Source organism: Carlito syrichta, unplaced genomic scaffold (genome assembly GCF_000164805.1).
Source record: "Carlito syrichta isolate Samal-C Ts95f unplaced genomic scaffold, Tarsius_syrichta-2.0.1 Scaffold142905, whole genome shotgun sequence".
NCBI classification, from domain to species: Eukaryota; Metazoa; Chordata; class Mammalia; order Primates; family Tarsiidae; genus Carlito; species Carlito syrichta.
The window spans coordinates 13,632-28,924 of record NW_007087001.1 but is presented as its reverse complement, the minus strand read 5'-3'; the positions used below and the strand labels follow the sequence as shown (position 1 = coordinate 28,924).

General features: G+C 39.8%; 1 protein-coding gene across 1 annotated transcript in view; it reads left to right on the top strand.

Annotated features, from left to right (window-relative positions):
* ERICH3 (glutamate rich 3) overlaps positions 1-15,293 on the top strand; it is a gene marked incomplete at its 3' end in the record, with an annotated part of 93,538 nt that overhangs the window by 64,634 nt on the left and 13,611 nt on the right. Inside the window, exons 13-14 of the mRNA XM_021708552.1 lie at positions 9,381-9,491; positions 10,837-11,286. Of these exons, the coding sequence (XP_021564227.1) occupies positions 9,381-9,491; positions 10,837-11,286 (561 nt within the window). The remainder of the gene's footprint in view (positions 1-9,380; positions 9,492-10,836; positions 11,287-15,293) is intronic.

Genomic DNA, 15,293 nt, shown 5'->3' with positions numbered 1-15,293 from the left:
GTTGCCCAGGCGGGTCTCGAACCCGCGGGCTCAGGCCATCCACTCACCTCCGCCTCCCAAGGCGCGGGATGACAGGCTGAGCCACCGAGCCCGGCTTGGTCTTTCTTTTTTTAAAAATGTACCTCGAACACAGGATGCGGGCATATTAGTTGTATGGAAAAGTTTGTGATGTCTTTTCATCTTTAAGCCTAAAATGACTCCAAATATTTGTAGGGAAAGTACAGAGTTTTTCAGATAGAGAAAGAAACTCTCGTTATCAAAGGCATACTTCAAAATTTTAAGGCCTTTCAGAATACCTTAATTGACTTCGGTTCTGTCCAATGAGCAAAAGGACCCATTTTCTGTTTGATCAGTTCAGAGGGTTTACCTATGGCCGTGTGGTTTTTGTTAATTGGAAATTTCCCTTGGTGCATCCTGGGTATTTACCTGTAATAACAATAACCCTCTCTTATGTTCAAATATGCGTATGTCTTCATTATTTGCTTCTGACTAGAGAATAAGGTCACATTATGATGACTATTTTGAATTGCTGTCTATGTTCCCTGTTCTTCTCCATCGCTCTCTCTATATTTTTGCTATAAAATCTCAAAATTTTGAATTTAAAAAGTATACTAGGATGATATAAAATAACAGTAAATTAAGTAATCAAGTAATCCCAAGAGCAAATATTTAGTCTATGGTCCCACTTTCTCTAAAAACGAATTCAAGCAAAGCTATTCTAAGATTGCATGCACATATATACAAGGCAATAAAATAAAGAGCAGAAATTATCTTGAGGAAAAGAGAAAACAGTTTTACTTGGAACTGGAAATGGTGCCATGACTAAGCTTGAAATAAAAATTTAACATTGGGCTTTCTGACAGCCAAGGTAAAGAGGAAAGTACAATATGAAAAATTAGAATAATGTTAATTATTAGAAAATTTGAAAACAAGATTTGCCATCAAGATTAATGGTCAGGCATTGGAATTTTCTTAAAGTCTTAAGCCAGGCCTTTTCTATAATTTCTCATAATACTAATATTTTATATTTCTTAGATTAAACATGCCTAATATATAAACTTTTTTCCCTCAATCTGAATGTGAATATTTGGGTTCAGTTATAATCCTATATGACACAGAGAAAGTTCAAGAATTGTATGGAAATGTGATATCATCTAAGGCAATAATTTTTAAGAAACAAGTCAAGTGATTTGAACCTGGAAAAAATATTGAAAATGTCTTTGTATGTAAATATAACTGGTTCAAAGCACAAAGGACTCTTTTTTATCTCTTCAGTAATGGTGGAAAATTATCAAGTTGTTGGTAATTTTCTGCTTGGATATCTAGTCATTTGTGGATTATTTTTGTGGCGCATTTCTGCCCTGCTTTCTGGGAATCAAACAGAGTTTTCTAAGACAGAATAGTTTTTTTATGTTCAAACAGAGACGAATGTAGGTAGCTCTTGGATCTTCCTTGGTGGGAAGGCTTTAATCATTTAGACCTATAATTATCGAATAACTGACAGTGACAGGTAAGCCTTAGCATCGAATACTATTTGCATATAACTAATTGGCGTCTCATGTTTGGAAAGGTACCCTGTAATTGATACTGCAGTAGGCCACAAAATAGGCACTGTTTATTAAGACTCTATTTTATGTTAAGCCCTCTGGTAAATATTTTACAGGAATTATCTTCTTTGCCTCAAACGACCTGAAAAGACAAACACTTTTTCTTTTGTGCTCCATTCTGCAAATAAGTAAACTTGGAAAAGATCAGATTAAGTAACTTCCAAAGTCACACAGCCAGAGAATAGTAGAACTGAGATGCAAATGCTACCTGACTCTAGAGGCTGCATTTTGGAGAAAAATTCGTTCCTCTAAAGCCAGAACCTCCACTCGCCTGAAATTAAAGCAAATCCCCCCACCACAAAAATAGTTTTTCTTTGAAAATATATAGAGTCATTTATTTTGAATGCTTTATCTTATAGTCTCTAACCTCTGTGTTCTGTTAGTCTTATTTTCATTTATTTTTAAATTTTTAAATTTTATTTATTTATTTTGAGTCAGAGTCTCACTCTGTCACCCAGGTTGGAGTGCAGTGGCACACTCATGGCCACCGCAGCCTCGACCTGCTGGGCTCAGGCGGTCCTTCCACCTCAACCTTCCAAGTGGCTGGAACTACAGGCGTGTGCTACCACACCCAGCTTATTTTTTGATGTATTGTAGAGGTCCCAGGCTGGTTTCGAACCCCTGAGCTCAGGCAATTCTTTCACCTCCGCCTCCCAAAGTGTTGGGATTACAGGCTTGAGCCACCAAGCCTGGCTCTTATTTTATTTTTAAAAAGAAGAAATGAAAACAGACAGTTTCTCATTTTATTCACGTGCACCTTCTTCTCCCCAGGAGGACTTCCTTAGCAATACCCCTCCTCTCCACAACTCTGTCCTACAGAGCAGCCTTCACTGAGCTCTTTAATTTATGAAAACCCGTCATCCAATAGTTATTGTCTACTCATTGTTTACTTGTGTTAAATTTTGCCCCTCAAATTAGTTGCATAAGTGTGCAACACAAATTAATTACACTTTGAAAGTTATTCCTCACAAAGTTGATTTCCTAAAAGATAGTTTTGTAAATATCAAGCAATTACTTGACTGTTAACACCAAGAATATTAAAGTTCTTTGGTGAGTGCAGTGATACCTAGTTACGTTTATGCTTTATGATTTCTATTAGAATTTTTATCAGAAAAATGACATAGGTAGCAGCATTGTATAGATGCAGAATATATAATATTCTACATAGATATATCATGGAAGCTATAAGAACATATAGTTAGTCTCACAAATGTCGGGAAATATGAGAGCCAAAAATGAAGTTGGCCAGCTATTTTCTTATGTTGTTTCAGTCATGATAATATCAAGCAGTCCTTCTTTTTTTTTTGAGTTGGAGTCTCACTCTGTCGCCCAGACTGGAGTGCAGTGGCCGCTCCCGGCCACCGCAGCCTCGACCTGCTGGGCTCCGGCGATCCTTCCGCCTCCGCCTTCCGAGTAGCCGGAATTACAGGCATGCGCTACCACGCCCGGCTGATTTTTTGATTTATTGTAGAGATGAGGTCTCGCTGCCCAGGAGGGTCTCGAACCCGCGGGCTCAGGCAATCCACTCACCTCAGCCTCCCAAAGGCGTGGGATCACAGGCTGAGCCACCGAGCCAGGCTAAGCTGTCCTTCTTAAGGACACTTTTGCATCCTTGGTATTTACATTTAAAACCGCACCATTATTCTGAAATCAAATCTCATTGCTTCTCACCGTTTCTTTTTGCCATCGCTAGGCTCTCTGATTTTCCATTTTATTTTGATAACAGCCCTTGTGTTACTAAAAAGCATGCCTTTTAGCATGTGCAGTATTAGAATTAGAGATTTCATCCTGCAAACAAGTAGCATGTATTAAAAATGATAATGACATGATAGATTCCTTGGAACATGCTGTCGAAAAGCCAGGCAGCATTTCATTTTCAAAAGTGTGAGAGGCATATGTGACCACTGAATCCCAGACACCAGTATATCCTTTTTATTGACATGATTAAGAATCTTGCTGTTAGTATTTGGATGTGTTTCATTTGAACCTGCCTGCACCTGTTCCCAGAGGGCAAACAATTGCCCGGGCTGTCACTCTTGTGACAAGTCGGCCCCATTTAAACTGCCAGCGAACAATTGCGTCGGCCCGCCTTGATGAATACACCGTGCTGAGCAGCCCTTGAGTGATAGAGCGCTACCGACTGAGAGCTGACTGAGAGAGGACCCTGGTTTAGGAATGATGTGTGAGACTTCCCATCATTTACAAAGAGCGACAGCTTCCTTTTCTCTGCATTTGTGTTGGCAACCCCAGGCGCTAATTCGCCAGTTGAAAATATATTGTCAGAAACGAATGTTATAAACTGGAGGGGAAAGGTCTCCAGCCGCTGCAAATATACTTTTATGGATAGTTTGTATGATAGTGCCTATGAGGAAGAGGTCGTCGGGTACAAAGTTACAGTTAGACAGGAAGACTAAGTGCTGGGGTTGCACTCCACAGGAGGGAGGCCCAGCAAGTAACAGCAGAGTGTGGTTTTGAGAGAGCCGGGAGAGAAGATGGCGAATGTTACCGCCACCAAGGAATGATACATGTTTAAAGTGATGGATATGGTCACTACCCTGATTTGATCATTATAAAATGTATACATGCATTCAAGCTATATTCCATACATATATACAATAAGTATTTGTCAATTAGAAATTTTAGCATTAATTGATAAAAAGACTAGCTCCTTATGAGAAAGAGGAGAGAGAGAGACAGAGAGAGAGAGAGAGAGAGAGAAAGAGATGACAAAGAGAGTGAGAAGGAACTTTTCCCAGAATATCAAGAAAAGAAAGCGAGACTTAAAGCAATTTTTTCTCTAGTAAGAAAGATGACGTCATGTATGCTATTTTTCAGTCTGTTGAAGACTAGGCCTTATAGACTTATTAAAATCCTAGAGTCACAATAATAATCCCAGAGCAACTTGCTTGACTTACAGGTTTCAAGGATCTGACCCCCTTTTTTTCCGGCCTAACTATGGGCTGGAGGAGAAAGATTTAGGTGAAGGCTTCTCTTTCTGTGTTGAAATTGTACCTGGTGTGAAACTGCACACTTGGGCTTCCGGATCAAATGTCTGCTCCTTGCATCAGGGAGGATTATAGGAAGGATTATAGATGGCTTCTGGTCAGAAACAGTATGTGTGGTTTTTTTTTTTTTGCATAATCAAACTTTAATTTTTTTAATAAGTATTCCTCAACCCATAGTCTCTTTTTGATTGTTAAGGAAGGAAGTCAGTTTTCCGGTAAATACTTAAATACAGCACCATCTCCTAGTTTACATAAAACACTTTTACATGAGGTCATTCACTGCAATTCTGAATCTGCCTTGTGTTTAACAAAGGCACTGCCTAGACTCACTGGGTGACATCTTGTGAATGAAGGACTGAATGACTAGATTAATGGATAAATCCCAAAGACATATGCAGTACAGTGTGACACATGACTTGATTGTGTTTTCAGTATTTTAACTATTTATTTTAATGTTTACAAAGTGCCCTTAAAGGTGAATATGGAGGGTATTTTACTATTTTCTTCTCCTCTGCTATATCTGCATTTGCTGGTGGATTTGTGTTCTTACAAAGTCATGTATATATGTGCCACAGTGAGGATTTGAGACATTTCAATGGATGATAATAATTATCAGTATAAGGGTGTATGCTCTCTCTTAAGACAAAATAGTTACTGTTCATAGCTAGAATTTAATAATTCCTACTTTTTTTTTTTTGAGTTGGAGTCTGTCGCCCAGACTGGAGTGCAGTGACCGCTCCTGGCAACCGCAGCCTCGACCTGCTGGGGCTCTGGCGATCCTTCTGCCTCAGCCTTCCAAATAGCTGGAACTACAGGCACATGCTACCACGCCTGGCTAATTTTTTTTTGGATTTATTGTAGAGATGAGGTCTTGCCAAGTTGCCCAGGTGGGTCTCGAACCCGTGGGCTCAGGCAATTCACTCACCTCAGCCTCCCAAAGGCGCGGGATTACAGGCTGAGCCACCGAGCCCGGCTAATAATTTCTACTTTCATTTTCGTTAAGCACACATTCACTCTACACGATTTATTGAGTATAAAGCACTTGCCTAATTAGGTTTCATTGTACATGAAGATATTGATTGAGCGACAGCATGTGATATAAAATATAAACAGATTTTTATGAACTCATGAGTATAGTCAAGATAGAACTATTGTACAAGTAATAGCAGGATACAGAAATTCATGTGTCATGACTAATCTGAAGAAAATAGGAGCACCATTTGTGCACATTTTGCTGTGAACCCTTGGACTACAGAATAGGAAAGAGAGACTTGATTAGTGTTCGAGTTCAGAAGTATATTGGATCTGTTGAGTTGAGATCCACAGCATGTCATTGGGGTAACCTAAATTTTAAATGGAATTTACCCTTCCGTTTGTGCACTTAAATTGAGGTGTCTGCATGTGCTTCCACCTAATAAACCAAAAACAAAGTAGTCAAAATCAGGGCAGTAATGGAGGAAATGGTGACTGTAAACTTGTAGTAAAATCGTGCTTCATGCCAGGGGCTGAGAAAATGCTGAAAACTACGGTCAGGACTTGTCATAGGCTTAAAATAGACAATCTGCAATAAGACTCTAGCAACCACTGCTGAGATAATAGTCTGTCATCACTGCTCGGAGAATGAACAGACCCCTAAATGAACATGTACGGTTGATCGTTGTCCACATGCAAGAGGAAACAGATGACTAGTTATTCTGCATCTAGTGTGTATCATCTGTTTGGAAGCAGGGCCCTGGGCTTCCTTTGTCTGGTAGAACATTGCCTGACACACGGGAGGTGCTCAATAGGCATTTAGTGGACAAAGGAAGTTAAGCAAGTGGGCTGGAGCATGGAGGATGGCTTAGAACCCCTTCTGGGAGGAGAGAGAGCAGAGTCATCCTAAATTCACTGGACTGGTCTTGAGTGTGGATGTGTGTGCGGTGGGGGGACACCCTTGGTCAGGAATATCAGGCAGTATAAACAGTGAGAAACACTGAATACAAGCACACACACACACACACACACACACACACACACACACACACACACGCGCCATTTTGGGGAATGCTCACGCAGTACTTGATAAATATTTGTTAAATCACTGAATGACATGCATGTTCTCAAACAAATGGCATCATAGTCAAAAATGGAAAGGGACCTCAGAGGTTTAAAAGAGGGGACGAACTATGTGTTTCATGAATTCTGATCCTTGGGGAGAACCAGTTCCCGTGTGTCATCCTTGAGTGGAAACAATGGAAAACTGACTGAGAAATGGTGACTCTGGAACTGTGGGCACTTTCTACTGGAAAGGTCTTTAGGCAGATAAAGGGGTTCTTGGTTTTGCTTCGGCATTACAAAATAAGTGTGTTACAAATCTGGCTAATTTATAGTCAGTAGTAGACATTGGGGATGATTGAATCTCGATAGGCCACACTTTCTGGATCTAGAAAAAGAAGGTAATAACTATTCCGTATGATTAAATGAGATGTTTATAAAGTGCCTTATCTCATTGCTTGGTATATAATAGGTACAGGATCATGGTGGTTTTTCTTTATCTCCTCAATAAATGGTATCTGTGTGACTACTCTTAACATCAAAGAAATAAATTTGTTAAAACATACCACATGGATGATGTCATAGAGGAAAAAAGACCATAATTTATAAGGAACTTATCATTTCATTTGATTAGGTTAAAATTTTTCTCATGTGTTTTTGACAACGATTGAGACCAGCAGTAGAGTTACCCTCATTTTCCTGGTGAGAAAAAAGGGGTGTAGAGAAGTGAAGTAGCACACCAAAGTGAAAGCTGATTAGTAGCTGAGTTGTCTTGTAGGATATGTTTTCTGTTAGTCTTACGTTGTGTGAAATGAGATTTTAAATGTAACAACGCCCAACAAGGAACAGCACAAGAAGGAATGACTATCGATGATATGCACAAGTAGGAACAGCTGTCAATGATATGCACAAGAAGGAACAGTTATCAAGGACATGCACAAGAAAGAACAGCTATCTATGACATGCACAAGAAGGAAGGGCTACCAATGACATGCACAAGGAGGAACTACTATTGATGACTTGCACAAGAAGGAACACCTACTGATGACATGCACAAGACAGAGTGGGTATCGGTGACATGCACAAGAAGAAATGGCTACTGATGACCTGCCCAAGAAGGAAAAGCTGTCGATGACTTGCACAAGAAGGAACAGCTATCGATGACATACACAAGAAGGAACAGCTGTCGATTACATGCACAAGATGGAACAGCTGCCAATGACATGCACAAGAAGGAACAGCTGCCAATGACATGCACAAGAAGGAACAGCTGCCAATGACATGCACAAGAAGGAACAGCTGCCAATGACATGCACAAGAAGGAACACGTATCAATGGCAGGCACAAGAAAGAGTGGTTATCAAATGCGCAAGAAGGAACACCTATCAATGACACACACTAGAAGGAGCGGCTATTGATGACATGTCCAAGAAGGAAAGGCTATCTATCACACACACAAGAAGGAACATCTACCAACAACTTGCACAAGAAGGAACAGTTATCAGTGACTTGCACAAGAAGGGGTGGGTATCGATGACATGCACAAGTAGGAGCAACTGTCAATGATATGCACAAGAAGGAACAGTTACCAAGGACATGCACAAGGAGGAACAGCTATAAATGACATGCAAAGGGAAGAAGGATTTGGAGAGTGACTCATGGGAGAAGTCAGAGATCCTGCTCAGGCCATGGAGCGATGGGGCCAACACACGCGGGCTTTGGTCAATGCCTCAGGTAACGAGCTCAGACCTTTTCTTGGATCTTTCAGCATCAGGACCAGCAGGGAACTCCACAGGAGGCAGATTTGTTTGTCAACATGCTACAAAGCTCATGTTTCTCTAGTAATGGCCTAGCAACTTCATATATCTGTTCTCAGAGTTCCTTTACATAGACATTTGCTTTGTTTCTAAGAGAATGCATAAAGTTAGTCTGGGTAAAATCCCATTCCATGACCCTGGAGCTTTTTGAGCTTTTTTTGGTAGCAAAGTCTTACCCCCGTGTCTGTTTGAAAATGAGAGCGAGAAGCGAGCAAAGCTAAATTACACCATGAGGTTAGAGAGACATTTGGAAATGGAAATGAGTTTATGTGGAAGGTCAAGTGCCCTCACCCTGTGGAGGTCACTCCTTCTCTTGATCTTTCTTCTCTGATGGACTGAGTCAAAATTGAACCAGAGTCTGTTTCAGCCCTTTGAAAGGAAATAACACCATTAACGGAAGTTACTAAAGAAAGATAGAGAAGCATTCGTTTTTTTTTTTATGTGAACAACTCCTAGAACCCAAAGTAGGAAGCATCATGTCAATATTCAGATGGAAGATATATTTTTGAAAGCTCAGACAAGTATAACATTGTGTTCTAGCTAACTCAGCAGCTAATGAAAGCCATTGATTAAACCACTAGCAAGTATGAGTTGTTTTTCTTTTTTTTAAAAGAGAGACATAAGACACTTAAGAGAGGGGGAGCTCATAGACCCTGAAATTTCTGAATTTATGCAAATAAGATGGAAAACAACTCTCCGTGATTTGTTAGCTTTCCTACAGAGCGAAAGCATATCCAGATTTTATGAAACGGAGAAGAATGAATGCCTAAAGTAGGTGGTTTCTTTGAAAAACAGTGGTCAGCTGATGTTTGTCAAGGTGTCAGGAGATGAGAACAGATGGAATAGTATTTAAGGGGTTCTGTTGCTTCAGGGCTTTTTTGAGCTTGTTTTTTTACTACTGTGTGACTTTTCTGGAGACTTATGGAAGCTCGGATACCTCTCCAAGACAATATTTAAAACGCTAAGACCTGTCGCGGAGAGTCAGCGGGGCTGGAGGGATGAAGAACCGAGGATCACAGGGAAGACAGGTATTTCTTTCCCGAGACTGCTAGTCACACCGCCATTGGTGAAGCTGCCACGTAGAAATAAAAGAAATAGAAAAAAGAGGGGAGTCCAGAGAAAACAAGCAGGCCAGACAGCATTTGAAGGCAGGGTATTTCATTTGAAAATATGTTCTGTGAAAAACAATTACAAACACAGATCTATTGGTTAAAAAAGCAAAAGCAAGACTGCATTTCTCTGCACATGCAGTGCGTGCATTGACTTTGATGCTGTGTATCTTCCTTGTAGAGATTCAGTGTGTCTGTTACTTTCTTGGAAATGGTTAAAGGGTTTTGGGTAGCACGTAGACGATTTTTGGCGACCGGAAGGTTCTAGACTGCATATCTGTAGCGCCATCAGTGCACTGCAGACTCTCTCTTTTACGACTCTGTCCACCCACCTCCCAGCTTCTGAGCCCTCTGCTTTCTTCAGAGGACGGCCCTGGCCAACTGGGGGTGCTTCACCCTCAGGCACAAAGAGCTGGAAAGTGCCAGGGAGCTTATGGCCCCCTGGGGTGGCCCCTAGCTAATGTCTGACTGTGATCTGGACTGCGAAGACCCCACTCCTTTCGAACACAAACCACATTATTTTTATACAACTTACACTTCAGAAGTCCCCATGGGATCAGACTGAGAGGAAGATGGTGCCTGAAATAGCCCCCTTGACTGATTCCTTCCCCTCCTTGCCTTCTCCCCGCTTCAAGAGTTTTTCCAGAAGTACTTCCTTCATCCATCACTTGCTCAGGGATTTTCATCTTGGCATCTGCTTCTGGGGAACTTGAAACGAGACAACACACACACACACACACACACACACACACAAACATGCATCACATAAATGATTTATTAAGTGTCTAGGTACTGTAAAAATACATAGATCTTACTATACCCAGAGACTAGGGTATACTAAGATGGTGGACGTCACAGTAGATAATTTAAGTTTTATGCATACAGAAAATAAATAAGTGCTCTTTGCTATAAAAGCAAAGTATTATTCTTTTCTAAAAAACAACCAAGTAGATATTTACAAAGGTTTTCCCATAATATGGCTTTCAAAAGCAAAAATAAAACAAAAAACACACAGAAAAAGACCCAGGGTTGGTTTTCAGTTAAGTGCGATCTGTTGAAAACTTCTACATACTCATGGATTACATGGGTTAGATCAGATAGGTTTTTCTTTACCGTAATAAGTTTGTGGACTGGATGTGTAAAGGGGATCCAGTATATCCTAAGCTAGATTATAAAGAGTTTGATTGATTCCTAACATAATTCCCATGGTTAAGCCCGTTGACCTAGGCGACCACAGTGATGTCATCGCTTTTCTTTTCTGCAGATCTGAAAACTGCTTCGTCCAGCTCATCTAGAAGTCACCCTTGTTCAAGTGGCAGTGAAGACGGCTCTGCAGTGGGGCCTGGGGAGGCCCACACTGAAGACGACACGGGTGAAAGTGCCAGAAGTGCATCTTCCGAGGAGCTGAGTGAAGACGAGTTGCCAGAGAAACCGCACCTTCCACCTGAGGAGCCCTTAGACATGAAAACCGGAGACCAGGAAATAGCAAAAACAGAGGGGGAGACCGAACCTCTGCCGGGAGAGGACAGCTTTGAGAAGGTTCTTGAAGAAGAAATGGAGAGAAGAAGCCCAGGGATTACAGAGAGTCTGTCTGAGAAGGCCAGGAAACACGCCTCTGAGGCAGACGAGGAAAAGGACCCGAGGAGCCCTTGGGAAGGAAGCCCTGCTGAGGTGAAGGGCAAATGGGCAGGTCTCCCTGGGGTGGAGAGAGGTGGTAAGTAGCGCCACTGAGCTGACCTGCCGTTGTCCTTTGCATGGGAGCTGATTGTGGTCACTGCTTTCTGCCAAAGCTCGGGAAAAAATATTGGGGTTATGCGTCAGGGATGCAATATTTTTCCCGTTTCTCTCTTTGTCACATAATCATACGTGTATTTTCAGCTTGCTGCTTTCCTTCTATTGCATTTTAAGAATCACTTAATACTTCTTTTATAGCCTGTTTCCTATTTTCTGTAAATTCCTTTCTATGGTATGCCCATCTGGAAAAAAACAAATAAAGCACAATACGTGTCTGAAGGGCCAGGGTATGTGTGGCTTTTAGAGGTTATTTAATACTAGCAATGCTATTTGTTCTAGGATATTTGTGGATCTATATATACGCAGCTAACACTGATCAGTGCTTACTATGTTTTAGGCATGCTTCTGGACACTTACGTCTATTAACTTATCACATCCTCACAAAAGTCCAATCTCCCGATTATCATCATCCTCTTTTACAGATGAAAATAATGTAACCTAAAAAGGTTGATTAAGTTGTCAAAGATTATACTATTAATAAGGAGCATTCTTACGATTTGAATTCGGGGTGCTTCCAGTGTTTCTGCAAATTTCCCCTTGTATCTGTGTAAAAGGATTTTGGACTCACATAAAAATGTGGAAATCTCTTAAGAAATTCCAAACTTCATGTTGAGTTCTTCTCTGAAATGGAGTCGCTTTCTGCTCCCCGGGGCTCCTGGGTGTGTGGGGTTGTTCCATCTGACACAGAAAGAGCGTCAGGACCATCAGGACCCAGGACCTTAGACACATGGCAGGCCAGATGCTTTTCCCAACTTCGGGAGACCGTGGAAAGACTGAGCCGGGCCCTGTGGACAGCCGGATTGCGCTGCCAGGCATCTGGCGCTCACGTATCATCCTGTTCTGCGTTCTTTTCACTGTCTGTCACGTGTTTCCCCTGCCAATGCGGTGGGCATTCTTCCTGATTCTAAGTTAAAATGTGCTGCCACGTGTTAACACTACTAAAATCCTGCTGCGTTTTAAAAAAGTTAGGAACACTTTCAATATCTATGCTTCTTTTAGGCCCTTAAAAGTTATTATGAAGCCACTGGGGCCTACTTCTAGGCATTGAGGGTGTTGAAAGACTACCTGTCATTTCAGCCATTACTATTAATCTTCTGCAATGCGCAAGGGACCATAGCCAATGAGAAATGTGTAAGAGAGTGTTCCTCCCATAAAATGTGATGAGGAAGGCTTGCCATACCACTGGACACAAGTTGGTAGTTTATATGTAAAATCAGAAAAAGTACAAAATGCTTCAGAGGAAGAGAGGTCCCACTTGTTTGAGGACACCTTGAACATTTTTATCAAGAGCGTATTTGAGAGACTTTAAAGGTTAGATAAAATTTTGAAGGTGGAATGCAGATGACCAAAAGCTTTGCAGATAGTGGGGTATAGCGAGGCTTGGGAACATTGAACGAGTTATCAAAAATAACTCTAGAATAAACAGAGCTTGATAAACTTTGACCTGTGAACCAAATATAGCCCACCACATTTTTTTTTTTTTTTTTTTTTGCTTGTCTGGTATTGTCTGTGAATTAAGAATGGTTTTTATATTTTTTAATGGCCCACAAAGCCCTAGGAATTTACTAACTTGGCCTTTACAAAAAAGTTTGTCAGTCCCAGCTCTGGAATTATACTCCAAGGATTCCCAACACTTGCAAAATGATTTTGCCATCTATAAATCAAGATTCTTGTTAAAATATATTTTAAACCCTTTAATAAAATAATTCAAGTATTTAATCTTGGATTTCATTATTATATTCTGGTACATATAAAGTATAATCTAGAAAATTTGCATAATTTGGCAAGCTGCTAATCTGAAAGGTAGAGGTGTTAAAGTTCAACACCAATACTGGCATTGTTTCTGTTTTTAAATTTTCACTTCAGAAAACTAGATTGTTGCCTGGATCTATGCAAGTAAACATCATTTTGTAAAGTAGGGTGGCCATCATGGAAGTTATTGTGATCCTAATCACAGAATTCGAAGGACAGAATAGCAAGGTTGTTGAACTATGATCATGTTACCTGGAAGATATTTGAGTTTTTTTTCTGGATTTGTGAAATGAAAAATATATTGGTTTATTACCCTTTTCAAATACATCAGGAAACCTATGCTCTTGACTTGATAACATCTATAATTTTAAAATATGATATTATCTTTATATTAAGGTGAGTTCAAGACAAGATGGCAAGATGTGGTACTATTTATTTTTGTTAAGCACCAATATATGTACTAAGGCTCTTTATTGTTTTTATTAACAAATAATGCATACACATGGAATGACATTTTTAAAATAGAGAAAAGTCATCTTGAAAAATTACCCGTAGGTTTATCACGCATAAGAAAATCACTTTTAACATTTGTTCAGGGTTTTTATTTCTAAATTTGGGGTTTCCAAACTTATGTTGTCCAAGTTTTATAAAATACATTCTTAACATTGTTCATAATCATTTTTTATGTTATTATGTAATCTTTATGAACAGGTTTAATGCCTGTGTATCATTTAATTCTGTGATTTTCTTATACATTAACCATTTCCCTATTGTTGGACAGTCATATTTTTTTATTTTCACCATTGGTATTAGTACTTTAGTGAGTGTCTTATGACTTAGGTCATTTCAGATGTATAATAATTTTCTTAGAATACATTTTAAGAGATGTAATTTTGGATTCAAAGACATAGACATTTTAAAGTTTTTGACAAACTACTTTTTTCTCACAAAAGATTGGTTTAAAAGTTTAAACATTATAGAATGGACAAGAATCAAGTGAAAATTAGTCTTTCTTGCCCAACCTCTATTTCTCTAGTCTTTTCCCCCAGAAATAACTGTGGAAAACAGTTTTTGTGTGCACATTCCCCCAAATTATGCATACATATGAGAGGAACCCCCCCAATGGAATGTATTAATTTAAAAATTGTGTATTTTGTGTATTTATTCTTACACGTATACTTCAGACCCCTTCAAGGTACTCTCCGTTTGATGCAATACTCCTCTCGAGATGCTTTTGCCACCACTCAAAACAGTTTTTGAACTTGTCAGTTTTGATGCCTTTTGGCGTTTCTATCGTTTTTTGTTTCACTTCTTCCACATGGGCAAAATGCTTCCCTTTGAGGGCCTTTTTCACCCATGGAGACAAAAACAGTGGCTCAGGGCGAGGCTGGGTGAATAGGGACGGTGGGGCATGGGGCTCATGCCGTTGTTGGCTAAAAACTGCTGAGCATTCAGAGCAGTGTGGGCAGGTGCCCTCGTAAATCACCCATCACGAGATGGGCAAATGTGTTGACCCCCCCAAAAAATTCACCAAAGCCAAATGCAGCCTGTCACAGCAATGCTAGCTGGTCCACTGATGCCGGTGGGCTCCTAGAACACTTACCTGGCAGGGGAAGCCTGTACGACAAGGGGCCCACCCTCCAAAAAAATAATTTTGGTTTTGTCTGGGTCCCCCCTCATGTATATATGAAAAATATCTGGAATGATACACAGACGTTAAACAGGTTCATAAAGATCACATAATAACATGAAAATGATTATGGTATAATATTAAAATAAAAGCAGAATGTGTTATAAAGATACGACAACATAACTTTGTAAACCCTAAGTTTAGAAATAAAAAACATGACCAAAAAAGTGATATTTGTGTGTTTGATAAACGCACGGGTAATATATGTACATATACACATACAAATATATGTGTGTGTACATATGTGTACATATATGTGTATATCTGTGTGTATATGCATAGGTAGATAGACATAGACACATTAATATATATTTGTTTACATATGTTAATTTTATGAGTAGATGGAAACATAAGATACATTTTTTCTGTGACTTGTTTTTTCACTTATCATTATATCCTATGTGTCTTTTCATGTCAGCATCCGTCTGTATTTTATTCTTGTTCACCTTACATGTTATTTTTGTATTGCCAAAATATTTGATAAC